The following is an 18,327-nucleotide window of genomic DNA, read 5'->3' on the forward strand; positions in this document are numbered from 1 at the left end:
AGGAAGGAAGGAAGGAAGGAAGGAAGGAAGGAAGGAAGGAAGGAAGGAAGGAAGGAAGGAAGGGATATTCTGACACATGCTACGGCATGAATGAAACTTGAAGACATTATGTTAGGTAAAATAAACCAGTCACAAAAAGACAAATATTGTATGATTCTGTTTATAAGAGGTACCTAGAGAAGGTAAATTCATGGAGACAAAAAAATATAATGGTGGTTGCCAAGCACTAGAGGTGAAGGATATGGAGTTGCTGTTTAACAGGTATAGAGTTTGAGTTTTGCAAGATGAAAAGTTCTGGAAATTGATTGCACAGCTGAGCTGTACAGATAAAAATGGTTAAGATGGTAAATTTTATGTTATAGGTATTTTACCAAAATTTGAAAAAATCTGAATCAAAATAGCACTATGAGCTCATGATTTTTAAAAATGCATTTTTAGTGCTATCCTTTAAAATGGCCATAAGCAATGGCACCCTTGATCTCGGTTGCTAAATTCTATTTTCCACCAAAGAAAACCAGAATTCCTTAAAGAAATGGTTGATATCAGCTCCGGGAAAAGAAACAGGACATCTTAATGTGACGAAAAAGCAAGAAAGCACTAAAAGACCAATTGGGAGGTGCCAAAAGGACACAAGAGCTAGTCTGAAGAGGCTCCCACAGGACAGATCCAAACAATTTGGACAACAAAAGGAATAATCGATTATAAAATATTAAAGGTTTAAAAACTCCATCAGTTAATGGAGAGAAAAAGTATCATTTTACTCTAAAAGTTTTAATTAAAAGAAAGAATTTAGTATTTATCTTGCCTTTTTGTAAGGAACTATTCATCCCTCGTGGATGAGGGGAAGCTCTACAGAAGAACACAGTTAAAATTTAGGGAAGAATAATAAAAACAGAAAATCGCCATTTGCTATCTTCAATAAATTGGTTGTTTCAGAGAGAGATTATAAATGGAATCTAAAACCATTATGTAAAATGTTGTGATGGAACAAGATATTCACATGGTGCTAATGTAACCCACAGATTACTTACTAATTGCAAAGGAAAACATTATCAACAACTGTGAATGGTCTGAGAAAACCTTACTCATAAACTGACAAGTTACCCTGCTATTTTCTTGGATGCCTTTAAAAGACACAGGACTCCTGAATTAGTGAGAATTTATTTCTCATAGTGTATTAGTATTTTTGTGCTGGTTACCCAAAACCCCACAGGGAAAATAAGGAAAGCTAGGTGATACCTACACATAGTGGGTTGTATAACAGTAAAAGCACTCTGAGCTTAGGGAAACCTAATCTTTTATGCTGGGCAGTAAGCATGCCTGCCCTTGGCTATAGAGAGAGTCATTATCTCTACCTTCCAAGGTTGTTTGCTATCCAAAGATAGTCCAGAGGGCAGAGGGGTGGGTGGCGGGGAAGACAATCAGTGCCTCACTCACAAGTTGTGCAGAAAAGTGAGACACCCATGCAGAACCGTCTCCCCCATACATACTCACAGTGGAGTGATCTAGCTATTGACACCTTAATCAAGTGTTCAAATCTAGCATCGCTAATAATAGGATACCCGTGCCTCCTGTGATGCAACGCAAAGCATACAAACTTCCTATGAGTCTTCAGATAGAATCTAATCAAGTCCTTAGATATAATTTCAAGGTTACAAGAAATATAAGGAATAGAGGAACAAGTTACCACCACCAAGAAGCAATCAGACAAATTCGCATTTGAAAAGACAACTGGTCCAGTTTATTGAAAGAGTCAGCGCCATTTGTTAAAGAAAGGTACGTGGAGGGACATTCTAGGGTAAAAGAAGACAATCAAATGCAATGCATGAGGCTTGATTGGATTCTAAATCAGAAAAAGACATTTTGGGGACAACTGGGGAAATACAACATGGACTTGATATTAGATTATTTTAGGTAATTGTTTTCATAATATGGGTTTTGTAGAAGAATATCTTTATTCTTAGAAGACACGTTTTGGTGGGTCATGTATATCTGCAACATATTTTCAAACTGTTCAGCAACATACACATTCTCTCTTTCACATTCTCTCTCTCTCTCTCTCTCTCTCATTAGATTGAACTACAAGAAATTGTTTCTATTTAACCACCTTTACAACTTCATATAGCTCAACCTAATAAATAGATAAATAAAACAAGTATAGCAAATGTGAACAGTTGTCAAAGTCTGGGGGTGGATATATAAATGTTATTGTACTATTCCTTGAACTTTTCTGATTATTTGAAAATTTGATTAATAAAATTTGAAAAAACAAACAAAATAAGAAAAAAGATAACAGTTTAACATAAAAACTCACTGAGAAGTGAATCCTGCCTTTGCTGTTTAGTAGCTATATGAAAGCAATGAGGCCAAAAGAAGGTTCTTGGGAAGGGAAGGAGAACTGCAGGAGGCTTAATTCTGCGCAAATCCTCTGTGGGACATCCACCCACATTGTCTCAATGAGCATAACCCTACCTAAAAATAGTGTGCTTTAGCACAAACCTCCTGAACACTAGATTTTGGCTCCTCAGTTCTACCTACCAGATGCTAAGTGATCCAGGTGAGGGACTTAACTTCTCTGAGGACTTAGTATTGAGTAGATCTGAAGAATGAAGAGGAAAAAGCAGTTTAGGATGACTTCCAGATTTCTGGCTGGAGTGACAGCTCAGGAAGAGGCGTAAGCATCCCTGAGGGGTGTAGTGGGGGATGGCTGGTATTTCAGGCCAAAGCGCTCAGAGGAAAGAGAGACTTTTTCTTGGAAGTGGTACAGGAACTCAGGATTTCCTCCTGTACCTCAACCTGATGAAGAGTAACAGAGCAATCATGTCTTTTTATTTTTCAAATGTTCCATAATGATCATATATTGCTTTATTTTTAAAACAGTTCTGTGGTATAAAGCTCAGAAACAGCAAAAACTCATACAATGTTTTGCATATGAGGAAATACATTTTTAATTGAGCAATTATATGATTATGAGCTAAAATTAAGTTTCTAAGTGCATACATTTGATAAAATAAATTTATAAAATAAATTTATATCAAGCAATTTATAATAAGATGCAGTTTGATGTGTTTGGGCAGTAGTTGAGGGAGAAACTGACAACAGCAATAACCACAGGATGGGGGCGCCTGCACCGGGAGCAGAGGTGGCATCCAGAAGAGAGGTGGGCAGTGAGAGACAATTCTCACCGCTGGAATGACAGGAGAAACAGCAGACATGACGGGGCAGCTGGGGATGAGCCATCCAGGATCCCCAAGGAAGGAAAACAAAACAGGGTGGGGTGTTTGGGGGTCCAGTAACAACATCAGGAACACATTCTACTAATAACAGCCACAGATGGCTCACTGATTAAATTTCCAGGCATTAGTCATAGATTATCCCTGACCCTCACTGTAACCCTGAAGTAGAATTGTTATGTTTGGTTTGGTTTGGTCAGAGTTAAAATAAATAAATAAATTTTTAAAAAAGGCAAATGGTACATAGAAGGATTTTCAACAAAAAGCAATGGTTCCTTGCTTTTTACATCTCAGCCTCTGTTCTACTTTGCAAGTGCAACCACTTTTACCTTCCTGGCTTTTAATTCTCTTGCTGATGCTCTCCAAGTGTATAAATTTGACTGAGTTGTTATATATAATATTACTTATTGATTCTTGCAATGACAGATAAAGATTCAGCTTACTTAATATCAACCCTGCACACATTTCTAGTTTTGTTGTTCACTTTGCAACTTCTTTATTTCTCTCAAATACAGACAGCATCTCTTGGCTCATTTTATGAGAGGAGGATATTTGAGCTCCTATTTCTCCTAGATTACCCACCTCCACTTCTACCTCCAAACTTTTTGTAAAAGCTATAGTAATCCCTCCGTACCTGCGGGATATTGGTTCCAGGACACACTTTGGATACCAAAGTTCATGGATGCTCATGTTCCTTATATAGAATGGTGCAGAACAATGCATACAGTCAGCTTTCCACATTCGCAGATTCCCAAACTTAGACTGAAAATACTGTTTTTGATCTGAGGTTGGTTGAACCCATGGATACAGAAGGCCAACTATACTGTTAGCTTTCTATGACTGAAAACATTTACATTCCATTCTGTAACCATAATTAAGTCTATAGTTTGTCTTGAGGTTGGAGTCTAACAGTAACCAATAAACAGCATTAACACTATCATGTTTATGAAAGCTTTCCTGCACAACAAAACCAAGAAGCGTGTTTCTGTCTCTATAATCATGTCACAGCCCTCTGCGGCTCAATTGCTCAAAATTATAGTCGTTTGACTTTTTTTCTAGTATTTTCTTGTTAATGGGGAAACCTTTGTCATCTTGCTCATTCTATCTACTGCTTTGAGTTCCGCCTCTGCTTTTTTTCTTTTTGAAGCCCATTGACGTCCTAATTTAACTTGATTCATATTTGTATTGGGACTTTCTTATAGAGTCTTTTATGAAACTTCTAATTGTTTTTCTTCTGTTCATGTTTTGTTTTGGGTTTTTGGGTTTTTTGGTTTTTTTGGTTTTTTGCCTATAGTGTCTCTTGGAGTTCCTCCAACTCCATGTTCTATGACATTCCTTTCTTTCCTGGAGTCTTATTCTTGCTCAAGTATGAACTGGTACCCACACAGCTGACATTCTTGGTCACACTCGCCATTTCCTAACTCCTACGTCTTCCTTATGTTACTTTGTTGTTCTACTGATGGAAGACATGCTCAAATAACTTCTCAAGAAATGTGTACAGCAAGTAAGCTGAGTCTTCACATGTCTAACAACGTCTTTATTTTGCCCTCACAAGCAATCTAACTAGAGATTGGTTTCCCAGGTTTAAAATCATTTCCCCCTGAATTTTGAAACTATTTACCACTGCTTCTAGTGTAGCTAATAACAATCTAATATCAGCATGATTCTTGTTTCTTACAGGAGTTGATGTGTCCCCACCCCAGGAAAAGCCCTCGGGGTTTTCTCTGTATAGCTTATTATTCTGATACTTCCAAGTGATGTGTGTGGTCTTTTCCATTGTCCCTAATCAAAACTCAGGAGGCCCTTTTTAATTGAAAGCTCACATCTTTAGTTCGGGAAATTTTCATTGCCTTGTTTCTTTGGTGTCTTTTCCCCCCTCAGTCTTCTCTGCTCTTTCTGGAATTCCTATTTCTCTCTCATAGTACTCCCTTTGGACTGATTGCTTGTGCATGTGTGTTTAACACTCTCATATTTTACATTTTTGCTCCAGGTTTTGGGAGATTTTCTCTAATTTAGCTTACAATCTCCTATTCAGTATTCCATTTCTAAGGATTCCTTCCCACTTTCTTTTTATAGTGTCATATTCTTATTTAATAAATGCAGCATCATTTCATATCTTTTAAGTGAAGAATAATTAGTTTTGTAAGGTCTTTGATTCTTCTCGTATTTCCTGAATTATATGTTTCCTTTTGGGTCAGTTTTTTTATGTCTATCTTTCTTCATCATACTGTAGCTTTTCTCAAATGTTTGATTCTCGTCAGGCTATTCTTAAAAATGAGACAGGAGGAAGGATGACTGGGAACTCTAAGCACATGATTGGAACTTGCCGAATAGTCAGAGATCTGATCATGGTGCTAGAGCCAGAATGTCAGAATGTAGATGGCTTTGTGCTGGAGTACAATGACAACTCCAACTGCCCAAGTGTTCTCAGAAAGATTCTTCAGTGTCTTTAGAAAAGTTCCCTCTGGTCATTTGCTAGTTGGTTGGTTGGTTTTGTTTTTGTCTATGGTTGAACACCCAGTTGCTGGGCCTTCTTGGTACCAGAGCTGAGGAGTGGTGATGGAGGATAATCATTTCATATACAGATCTTCACTGTCTTCTGTCTTCTCTTCACTCTAGCAACTTCTCTGAATCCCCAACCTCTGCACGGTTCTACCACATATGGAGGCTCTTTTGTGTTCTTTAAGACCCTCCAAGTATATCCTGGGCTGTAGCTTCTTCCGCTCAGTGTTTTTCCATGCACTTTGTCTTCTAGAAATTCACTGAAATCATTTATCCTTTTGTTTCCTAAACTGTTTTTGGTATTTACCTGTTCTGTTTCTTTACTATAATTTTGAGTCCTAGGAGGGAGAGGATATAGGTAATTGTGCTCTAGACCCCATCCTAAACCAGTAGCAAGGTAGAGATTGTTATCCCATTTTACATCTGGAAAACAGACTCGTGTGATTAAGTAACTTGCCTAAAATAATATGTCTAGAAAGGGAAGGGCCAGGATAAAACTTATATGTTTTTGACTATGCCAAGCTACCTCTTTTTGTCCAAACCATGACTTAGGTATGACCTGGAGAAATGAGGCCTTACATAGTAATATGAGTTTTAAATATGTTGTCATTGTGTGTAAAAATGACTCAGAAACTGCCCCGACTAAAAACTGTGCCACATCTTTTTACAAGTTACACATCTAGAATAAAATGAGAAATCATCAAAGTCATAAAAGAGAAGTTTTATGTTTTGTGGGTTAGATAGGTAGGGCTGGTGTACAGTTGGGTAGTGGGACAAGGGCTTGGCACACTTAGTGTTCTCTCTTGAGATGGTACAGACTCCAGAGCAGTGGGGTGAATGGAAGAGACTTGCTAGGAAGGCAGGTCACCCTATCTATTTAGAAGCCACTCTCTCATATACATTCAGTACTTATTAAGTGACTAGTGTGTACAGACACTTCAATAGATAGGCTCCAGAGATACTTTCCACTTCAGGCAGGGTAATATCCCCCAAAAGATGAGTATCTCTTCATTTTGGGAGACTTCTAGAAATTAAACTCACACGGTATCTCATAGGAACATATCATAACGGTTTAAGATTTAAAATGTTACAATTGTTCTAGTTCAACCATAAATATAGTTTGAGGGCTTTTGAATAGCTATTTATTCAGCAAACCTTTACTAAGCTCCTACCTAATGGCAGCCACTGGGGCTAGGACCCAGGAACAAAACGGTACAGAATAGATTATTTCTAATGAAGTTTAGCATTTATCTACCAAAGACAATGCTGAACATCTATTTTTTCTCAGAGGCAGAGGCCAAATTAGCTTAACTATGAAATGTAGATTGAATTTTGATAAAAGCCACAGAAAACTGGACTAGAGAGATGGTGAACATGTTATATGCTGGTATTAGGTCACTGTGATATTCATGGGGAACAACATAATTTAACAGAAATCATTCTGTTCATAGCATATTTCTTGAATTTTCACCCTCCCTGTGGCTGTTTTGGTCTCAATTTGACACTGCAGGGAAATTCACTGTGAAGTCTGAAATGAGTGAGCATGTCCTCAAAGGATGGCACACAAGCCTGTGAACTTGGAAAGAGAACAAAGCTTTCTAGTATGATAAACAAAGAAAATGGAGATTAAAAAGTCTGGTTTCCTCTTCTTTGCATTGGCACATATCAGTTGTTATACAACACTGAATAATATACTCCTCCTGTTCTTGAAAGGTAGTTATTATTGAAGCATTTCCAAAAGGAAGTATGTTTCGATTTTCAATAATAACAGTACATATGAAGTGCTAATGCAAGAACTATAAGAGAAACTTTTAAAAGTACAGTATTTACGTTTGTGATGTTTTTCTCCCTTCTAATTCCACTCGTTCCAATATTCCCCGAAATCTCACCAGCAGGCTGACATCCTGATAAACTCTAAAAGGAGAAGGAAAACACAGTCTGAAAGGCAGGGAAGGTGTGGCAGCTAGAGAGGTCATGGGGAACGAGAAGGAAAGTGCAGCCACTCAAGCATAAGGCTTTAGGTCCAAGGGCTGAGAGGAAGTACACCAGATTGCAGAGTGCCTACAAAGGACCTGATGGCAGACTTCCAATGAAGGAGCCCAACCTTCAGTTTCTTTTCTGTAGCCCTCACTTCCAAACAAAGCAAGGTGCAAGACAAGTCCTGACGTCAAGCAGCAGGGAGCTTCCTTCCTTCGGGAAAAGCTAGTAAAATGGCCAGCTTTCTCCTGAAGTTGCTGCTGTTAGGGAAGACTGGCAACGGCTGAGATGGCAGTATGCAATGAGTATGGTAATTAGAGTAAAAATATGAGTCTGTGTCCATTCAACCCTGCAGGAGTAATTCCCTTCCCTGAGCCTCAAATTCTTCATTTGTAAAATGTGGTAAGCAGACTGAGTCAGAAAATAAATGATTCTAAATTTCTAAGACGTTTCTTTTTCCCTCTTTATCTCTTTCTTCCAAATAAAAAAAAAAACAAAAACTTAAGCTGTAAGATCATAATCCAGTCCTCCTGCTTTCCATAGACCCAAGATTAATTCAGGTACTTTCTGAGTAACACAATAAAGTCATCTTCAGAATGACACCCACTGAGGCCTTGGCTGCCACTCTGGTCCAGTCGGCATCCTGATGCCAGGCAGTGACCTGGCCAGCATCCACTGCCTACATTCCAGTTGATGCTCTCACAGGAGACAATACCTTCCTTTCCAAAATGTTTACTTTTTGCTCAGAACAAAAAGATGTCTGGATAGGTCTTCATTTGACTATCTGAACAATCAGCTTCTTGTGTTATTTCTCCAAAGCAGAATTAACTCACATAATTTTGTGTCATCACCAGAAGTCTTTGTTGCATTAAAAAATAATAATAATAATAAGATATCACCCAACTCTGGCCTGAAAGTTCTTTTCGAATATCTCATGGTATCACCATGTCTAGGTAGCCTAGTACGTAATAGTCCTAATTGACTTAATTAGCCAAACATGAAACCTACTCAGTACTGCCCCTGTAGGCATCAAAATCTTAAGTATTTATAACTTCATAAGTTACAATTCAGTTAACAAGTTCACTTTGTTGCAGCCCTTGTTAAAGACTCCCAAATTTGTTTCAAGTTGGACACTACTAATGAAGAGTTCAAAGTATTGCATCCTCACAAGTCACATCTTGTCATTTCATATCCATTTGAGACCAAACCCTATTGCACTCTTAAATTTTATCATAGTTATTAGTAATAAACCAATAGAGACAGTATAACTAAAAGTTCAGAAGAACATTTTCCTTATGAATTAAAATGCATGCACATGCACGTGAGTTACTTCCTCCCCACATTCTGTTCTACTGTACAAACGGTCACACAAAACAGACCCCAGAACAATGTGAGCAGCTGACACCCTGAGCTGAGCAAAGGACCCCAACTGCAGAAGTCCCAGACTGATCTGGGTCTAGATGACAAGCTTTTCCACACTAAGGGTACTTGTGGTTTCATCCTCTTCGTTTGACCCAAAATATCCCGGGAGGTCCAGCATCCTCTGCTCGGCCTCGGTGAGGCGGAAGGATGTATTGTCATAGAAGGCAAACTCGGGCTGGGCTGGGAAGCTCTGACACCTGTCTTTTCTACACTGAGAAGGGCTCAGAGGGCTGACCCTCTGGTAGCTATCTTTGGGGGCAGTGGGCGAAGGCTGCTTCCTTGAGACGCTCCTGTGACTGGGGGATGGGCCTCTCCGAGCTCTGGGAGGCTCCGTTCTCTCACCGCCCGCCAAGAATCCTGCTTGGCGATCCCCCAGGTCTGGTTTCCTCGTGGGCTGCCCCAAGGTGTAGGATTTAGGGAGAGGGCTTAGCGGACCGCTGGTTCCACCTGCCCCTTGGAAACGGTCCGGTTTCTCAGGAATCGCGCCGGCGCCCCGACTCGGAGGCCGACAGCGGTCCTCCGCCTGGTCCCAGGGCCGCGCCCTGGCGCTGTAGGCCGGGGCCTGGCGCGGGGTCAGCGTGGACATGCTCCTCTCCCTGAACGGCCGGGCCTGCCTGGCTTCGTGGAAGCTGGCCGTCCTCCTGAAGTGGGAGCCCCTGGGGTGACTCCTGTCCGACGGCCCCCCTCGGCCGCCCGCGTGCCGCATCTGCGACCTGCGGATCAGGGTCTGGCTGGGGCTGACCGCGCAACTGGCCTGCGGGGTGGCCGCGTCCGGCCGGGCCAGAGGCTTCTCCCCCGCACCGAGCACGGGCTGGTCCGGAAAAGGGGATCGGATGCGGAACTTGCTGGCGGCAGCTTCTTCGGGGCTTTGCGCGTCCAAGGGCGGGGCGGCCGCGGCGTCGATGGCGGTGTCCGTCAGCGGACTCTGGGACACGTGGTACACCTTGGTGGTCTCCGTCAGGCCCCGCTTCTTCATCTCCTTCAGCTGCTGCTGGGCGAGGCGGTAGCTAAACAGGGGCGGGATTATCTTCTGCGCGTTGGACTGGAAGCTCTCACTGCCAGAGGCCTCGTCGTCCGGAGCCACCGGCACACTCGGCGCACTCCGCCTGCAGGTCAGCGGGATGCCCGTGTCCCCAAGGCCCCCCGCCGGCCCGTCCCCGGCGTCCGAGAAGCTCCCGCGCTGCTCGCTCAGCTCGCAGATGTTCTCCTCGTCGGAGTTCTTCCGGAAGCTGGGGGAGTGGATGGAGTTGTGTCGGGCGGGGGTGCTGCACTTCGTGGGGCGGCCGAACTTCCGCCACAGCGTGATGAGGACCGTGGCAACGATGATGAACAAGCACAGGGATATCCCGGTGACCGTCACAATGTTGTTGGACTTCACTGGACCCAGAGGAGGAAGAGGAGATGGACTGGATGGATGGAAAGCTACAAATAAAAAAAAAAAAAGGAAGAACAAATGTATTGTTTTCTTTGCATGGGTTTAAGGTCTCTGGGTGGCTTGTTCTAGTTATCTGACAACTAAAGAAAGTAAAATAAACAAGAACTAGGATATGGAGTCATACATATGTATATATATATGACTATATATATGACTACAAATCCTAGTTCTTGTATAATATATATATACGTGTGTGTGTGTGTGTGTGTGCTGGCAGTTTAAGCCAAACTGAAAAACAGAGACCCGTAAAGTGAGGTGACCAGATAATCCACAATCAAGGTGACTTGGGCTCGCTAGCATTTGCTGACACTTGCCTCAAATTTTCTACATAGAAGCCCCATGAAGAAAGTTTGAAGGTAAAATCAACATTTTCACTTAAGGTACACGTGGGATATCTGTAGTTAAATGTACCTTTGTGAGATGCACATTGGAAAATTCTTACAAGTATAAAACTTGAAATGCAAAATAATTTAGGTAGGTTATACCTAAATTAGATCATGCCAAGAGAAATTAATACATGAAAATAAGGCTTTTGACAATGTAACTCACTTTTCCCTTCTAATATCCAGGATCTGTCTTTCCAAAATGTCAAAGCCTCTGCTTTCTCACTCTTCTACTTTCATCTGTACATTCCCCTTCCTACCCTCCATGTGACATTGATTTTTCTTCTTCTCTGCTCTCTCAAACTGGTTTGCCCTACAGTCATTAAAAAGTTTCACCAAGACGCAGAAGCCACCTGGGGCTGTAGCCTGTGCTGCCACTGAAATACTTGGGAACCTAAGATCAACATGCCACCAGGCCTCACCTCTCTTTTTCCTTCGGTCACTGTCCACCATTCAGTCCTTCCAGTCACCTCTTTTTTCCTATAGTCTGATATCTTTTTTCCCATAGTCTTATTGCCAGTGGCCCTGAACCTGTCCCTCCATGCTCCCCTTTCTCTTTCCTACTGTACCCTATGGGACACCTGACAACCAAACTCAACATCCAGAACCTTTCCACAGAATCTTTCCCTTTACCTCCTCGTCTTACCTGAGGGTTAGATGTCCTGCAGGGCACAGCTTCTCCCCACCCTCTTGGGGGAAGCTTGACACATACTTTATAAGCAAACAAGGCCAGCAGCAGGTGTGTCCTCAGCCTTCTCATTTCTAATTGTCACTTTCAACCACCTCTTTCCATATCAAACTTCTACTCTATTGATGCCCAAGCCATCATTTCTCAGCCTTTTGGTTAAGATCAAGTGTGATGCTCAAGCAATCACGACACCTCTACTCCTCCCTCAACACTGTCATCTCTTAACCTCATGGCAGCCATCAGTCGCTAGCACCTGGGTCCCTGTCTTCTTCACCATCCCATAGTTAGGAAAATCTGGGTGACTTTGGTGTCCATACAACATATCATACCTTCCCATTGTCTGTGGCTGCTCCTAAGATTCCTTCTGAAATCTTAGACTTCAGAGCCCACTTTCTGGCTGTCATCTTCCTCTTGCTCACTCATTATTACTGCACTGGTTATCCAACCTCACTGCAACTTCTGATTCACCAACCCCTCTACTTTCTCCCAATCTGTCAGCTACCTCCTGGCTTCACTTCTCTCCTTTCACCAATGATCCATCACTGAAACCATTCTCCTGCCAATAACCTCAACTCTCTGACCTCTAATACTGAGCTATACCCCTTTCCCTGTTCTGCCGCAGAATTCCATCCCTAGATAAACCCAGACATAAATTCTCAGCTGCTGCAGCCAGGTCCTGGTTAAGAAAATAGCTCACCTATGCAGGCGAGTACCTCTGCATGATGACAGCACCCATCCTCAGCTGCCCACAAATCCTTCCATGGCTTCCTAGGCAACTCTCTCTTCCATTCCCTACAATACTGCTTCAAAGTTCCATCACCTTCTTCAAGCCTCCTATCTAATCCTCTTCCTTGGCAGTCTTCTTGGTCATGAAAAATAGAAGCTATCAGGCAAGTGCACCCAAGCTTCTTCTGCCATCCTCTTCTCTCCCATAAGCTTAGCAGTAGCTGCACCTCTATTTACTTCTTTCTCTATGGACTTAGTGGAGAAGTGTCTTCCTATAAAGATGAGTCCACCATCTCTCTAGGCCACCCTTCTCCAGGAGGATGGTCCCTCTATACCAGTTACCTCCAGCTTCTCCTCTATCCACCTCCACAGAAACATGCTCAAGCTCTTCACACTTTAAAAAGACATCTCTAGAACCCCCTCACTACTGCCACAGCCCTATCTTGCTCCATGTCTTCCCAGCCAAGCTTACAGAAAGAGGAGTCCACCTTTGCTGACTTACTGCTTCTACATCGTCAGCTCTGGCTCCTACAATCTGCTACCAGGATTCCAACAAAACGGCTTCAAAGTCATTGATGACCTAGCAGCCAAATTCAAAGAATTCTGTCCTGATATTCCTTGACTCTGTTGAACACGTCCTGTGACTTTTTCTCTTCTTGGTTTCATTCATAACACTCATTTATCTAATGTGAGGAGAAGAACAGAAACTTTGGAGCCAGGGAGGTCTAGATCCCATCCTGACTCCACTAGCTTTGCTCTCTCCATCGATGTGCCACCAACACCATCACCTCCACATGCCCCAAACTCCATCTTCCTCTCAGAACCTGAGCCTCCTCTGATACATCTGATCTCAAAGGAATGGCACAACTGTCTACTCAGTGGCCAATGCTAGAATCCTGGATTTCATTCTGATGCTTCCCTCTCTATCACTTGCCACATCCAGAGTCTGTGAATCCTTCTCTGCTCTGCATCCCCACTGCTGGTGCTTCACTTTTCACCCGGGTTACTGAAAACCTTTTAATAGGCCTTGCTGCTGCCACTCCTACCCATCCTGATTTGGACACCACACTACAACTGAGAGATCCCTCTAAAACCTAGGTCCAAACCTTCACGGCCCCTCAGGCTCTGGCCCCGGTCAACCTGTTTGGCCTCATTTTTACCACTCTCTCCTGGCACACTAACCTTTAGCCACATTAATTATTTGCAGTTCTCTGGGCCTCAGTGTGCCATGTTCTTCCATGCTTTCACCTCTTTGCTAAAATTCTCTTTCTCACAGAGTTCACCTGGGTAACTCTTAACTTGGCTCTCAAACTTCAGCTCAAAGATCACCTCCTTCAAGAACAGAGGTAATCCCAGCATGGATTATCAGCCCTGAAAGCTTCCATAGCAAGTTTTACCTTTATCAGTGCAGGCTCTCTGCTGTACTGTATATTACACCTATTTATGTGTCTGCTGAGCAACTGTATCATAAGCCCGTTTCAGACAGGGATATGTCTAATCTATATATTCCCAACCCCAGTAACTTGCACATAGTTAGTACTCAATAAATGGTAGATTAATAAATGGATTGATTCATTATTAAAAAGGTAATAGCAAAATGATCAATATCCCCAGACAGAACCTGGATGCGATGGCAATTGAATCCTCCTCCTTTCATTGAACGAGGTGGACCAAATTACTACACCTGGACCTTGGCACTGAAACATCCTTTCAAAGCAAACAAACAAACAAAAACAAAACAAACAAAAAACCTCTAAACTCCCAACCAACTGAAAATAGTTGAATGATGAAAGACTTGTTTCCTGACTTATCATTTCTTTCATCTGCAGTGGCTGCCGACGCCAGGGGGTAGCACCACAGCTGCTCCACACTGCGGGCCTCTTCACTAACTTGTTACCTATGACTCTGGCTGGCTCCCTTCAAAACCACAGCTGGAGAAAGGCCCCAAAGCTGCTGGCCTCATCCACCTCTGCCTTGTCTAGTCTTTCCTCTTTCACCAGAAATTAAGATTTCCTGATGCTAAGTAGCCTTCAAATAGGTCTTTATATTTCTAAGGAGTGGAAAACAGGTAGAACAGGAAAAAGAGAACACTTGTAAGAAATGATCACATTTACCCACATAAGCATTTACCTGAGGACCACTTACAGCAGAAGCAGGGGTGCCTTATAGCACTTACCTTTTTTGCTAATATGTAATGTACACATTTCTAGTTCCCATCCAGTATTAAAGAGTTAAGATGCCAGAACACGAAAGAGCACCACGTACCCTCAAAAATGCTTACTAATTTCAGGTTATTGATAATCCTAGAAAGCTAGATTAGCCTGTATATAAAAGCAAAGTATTTGAGATAGGTTGCTTAGTATACGGTCAGATCTAGTCCCCTGCTTTCTAGCTTCATAATCTTGGGTAGGTCACTTACCCTTTCTGTGCCACAGAGTCCTCATCTGTATGTGGAGATAATGATGTACCTACTTCATATGTGCAAGGCCCTTAGAAAAATGCCTGGTAGGTAGCAAGTTCTCAAGCCATGAGCCTAGCATAATAATCTGTAATTGTAGAGTTATTATGAGCTTTAAGTGAGATGATTTATTTAAAGTGCTGGCAAATAACAGATGGTCAATAAATGGTTGATATTTTTTTCACTTCAACAGTGCAGTAAAAGCCAGTGGAAATTGATTTTAAATTCATTTGAGTATTATGGCGTTCTAGACAAAATATCTTGACACAACATGCCATCTCAGAATTCAGAAGAACAGGTGGGTTTGAAGGAAGTTATACACAAGGAAAGAACTGTGAAAAGTGAAGGGACTTATAAAGAAAAGAGTAGACATAGAAGAGAGCCTTAAAAAACAGTAGGAGATATAACTGGAGAAAGAACAGATTCAGTGTATGATCCAGAGCTTATGAAAAAAGAGGCAGGCCTAGGGCTAGTAGAAGAGCCTAGGTCTGAAGCTGTAACAGGTAAAAAGGAGAGAATGTCCTTAGAATACTGGAATAAAGCGAAAAGGCCTGTAGCATTGGCTAGAAAGGCAAGATAGAAAGAATGATTTTTTTAAGGTCACGAGACACAGACACTGACCAAGGTGTTTCCAGGTGCCTGTTGTTTTGGCTAAAAGGTCCTTTGAGATCCAAACACAGGAAAACAGCTAACTCCTTTACTTCAGAATGAGACAAGGAAGTAGGAATGTTTTTGAGTTTATTTTTAACCTGGAATTGCAAAGTGGAAAAAGTCAGAACTTGACAGAAGGACTTAATCTAAGAGTCAAGATCAGAGCAAAAGCCAGCCAACTAAATGGAGGACCAGTTGTGTATCAGAAGGTGGGATGGTGTGTGAGAAGAACAGGACTGATAACTGTAACCTGTAGCAAATGAATGGGATTTGGCTCCATATGCTCCATAAGCTAAAGCAAACCCAGCTCAGCCATGTGTGCATCACATCAATGGACATTCATGTCAAATTCTCATTGAGCACCTACAAGTGTGTGCCTTCAAGATGCTTAGAGCAGCAGTCTCCAACCTTTTTGGCACCAGGGACCAGTGCTCCTATGAGAATCTAATGCCCACTGATCTGAGATAGAGCTAAGGCGGTGATGTTAGCACTGGGGAGCTAGTGCTCACCTCCTGCTGTGTGGCCAGGTTCCTAACAGGCAACAAACAGGTACCAGTCCGAGGCCCAGGGTTTGGTGACCCCTGGCTTAAAGGATGAAGGTAAGGCTAGTCTCTAGAACCTAGAGTCTAGGTGATAGAAGAACTCTCCCTACATTCCTCTGGGTAGGCAGGTAAAGAATAAATACAGGGCCATCCAGAGGATAGAACAGGGTACCTTGCTTCATTTTGACAAATAATGATCTATGAGGTCTCCTGGAGCTTCGATGGGATGATAGGGAGAAAAAAAATTAATGTTTTTCCATAATTTTGGTGGGAAGAAGTAAAGGGGTGAGAAATAAAAAGTAAAAACAAAAACAAAAAATATTGAGAATAACTTTCCCATTTTTGTAATTTTAAAAATGGTTTCATATGTCTGAATCCATAATTTAGATAGATTTCCTTGTCATTTCCCTACCTTCTGCAGTGTTAAACTCCCTGTCATCTCACAGGCAAGCTGCCCCCAGTCAATGACACACTCATGAGTACAGGGTTAGCACTGCCAGCAGCAATAACAAAGTTTTAATGAATCCACTCCTGAACTCATCAGACTGTTGGTTTTCCGTCAGGCCTGGGTTCAGTAGTCTCTCTTGGGAGAAGATCCCAAAGGAAGAAGGATACCTACCAGCACACTCCTCCAGGGAACATGGGGAGGTCTCCGAGGACATTCCAAGGCAGCCAGGTCTGGAGGGGAAGGAAGTCAGGCACATGCGGCGACGTTCTCTGACACCGTCCCCACACGTAGCACTACACTGGCTCCACGGCTGCCACAGTCCCCAAGTTTCTGCAAGGACATTAGCCATGCTTTTAAAGCTAGTTCATTTGAGAATCAGAATTGCCCCCAAATGAAGCAGCAAAACTCAAACCTTGGGCCTCGAAAAGTCAGTAAATAAAAACATTCCCAAAGATGTAGAAAACTGGGAAGAGTGTTGCTCCTATCCTTAAAACAAAGCTGTATAAGCTACAAAATGTTAACCTTTCTAGAACCCAGCAGAAAACTAAGGTCACATGGAAGCCAAATGGCCTGAAATGGAAGGAAAGACAGGCTCATCTAGACAGGATGCAAATGTTGCTTCCTGAGACAGGTGCCAGGCTTCATACAGCTGGTGAGAAGAAATCATCTAAAAATGTAATGAACTGCTAGAAGCCTAGCGTGGGCCAGCATGAGAACACAGAAGCCCTGGGAGCCACATGCCCAAGGGGCTCTTCTCGCAGCCTCTTCTCCGCAGATCTCAGCAGATGCTAGCAGGGACTGTGAGGAGGCGCAAGGCCAGAGAAAGCCTCTCTTTTGGTGGAGGCCTAGGGAGGGAAGGAGCAGTGCTGTGGGAGAGACTCAAACCTCACCCAGACCCCACTCTCCATCTGGTCAATCAAAAAAAGCCTCAAGCACTGGGGACAAGGCAGAAAGCCCTGTCACTAAAGAGCACCTGGTGAAACTCAATGCTGCTAGGGAATGAAAAAAGAAGAAAGTCCTTCACCCTTGGAAAGAAATAGCGAATATCCTGGGCCCAGATTCTTAGAGAGCTCCTACCTCTGGGGAGGGGCAGGATCATCAGTAGGACCCATCCCTGGGACTCCGGAGCACAGCACTTGCCTAAGACTAAGGCTGAGCTAGCACAAAAGTATGCTCTCCCACTCCCACTGCCCAACCCCAACACTGCACCATGTTAGCAACTACTGAGTATAAATAACAACGGCCTACTGCAGGGGCGTGGGCAAGCGACAGGTGAAAACCTCTCTGATGTGCATGCTCAAGCTTAAAGCTGAGGATGCAACAGAAGCATGGAGAAAAACTCTCTGGCAACCCAAATCCTACCCTAAACACAAAGTAACATTAGAAAATTCTGACCTCTGTTATGCACTGAAGGCAACCACAGCAACAACAAAAACCCAAGCACAGCTCAATTCCTTACTACACTGACCCAATCCCCACACTGAAGGCCTGCAAAGACAGGGTACGCCCATTTCCAGGCTAATACTATTTACCAGTGTCTATGGTTCTAAATAAGATGTCCGATTTTCAACCAAAAATTATGAAACACAGGAGAAATAAGAAAAAAACAATAAACTATTCAAGAGAAAGTAATCAAGAGAACCAGACTCAGATGTGACACAGATATTGGAACTGTCAGAGAGAGAAGTTAAAATAACTATGATTAATATGTTAAAGACTTTAGTGGAAAAGGTGAACAAGATACATGAACAGATGAAAATTTCATCAGAGAGTTGTAAACTAAAAAGTCAGATAGAATGCTAAAATTAAAAGCATGGGAGCAGAGATGAAGAATGCCTTCTAGAGGCTCATCAGTAGACTCA

The 18,327-nt window shown here is 42.5% G+C and overlaps 1 protein-coding gene across 3 annotated transcripts in view; it reads right to left on the reverse strand.

The window, feature by feature from the left end:
• Nucleotides 1–6,441: 6,441 nt before the first annotated feature.
• The window catches only part of THSD1 (thrombospondin type 1 domain containing 1), a 29,803-nt gene continuing 17,917 nt past the window's right edge, over nt 6,442–18,327 (reverse strand). For 2 of the 3 annotated variants that reach the window (XM_006908999.3, XM_015587131.2), the window contains exons 4-5: nt 16,637–16,795; nt 6,442–10,556 (exon numbers count right to left, since the gene is read on the reverse strand). In XM_006908999.3, the coding sequence (XP_006909061.1) occupies nt 9,169–10,556; nt 16,637–16,795 (1,547 nt within the window). In that variant the 3' untranslated portion in view covers nt 6,442–9,168. The remainder of the gene's footprint in view (nt 10,557–16,636; nt 16,796–18,327) is intronic. The other variant, XM_015587132.2, reaches the window with a different exon arrangement.

Source organism: Pteropus alecto, unplaced genomic scaffold (genome assembly GCF_000325575.1).
Source record: "Pteropus alecto unplaced genomic scaffold, ASM32557v1 scaffold413, whole genome shotgun sequence".
NCBI lineage: Eukaryota > Metazoa > Chordata > Mammalia > Chiroptera > Pteropodidae > Pteropus > Pteropus alecto.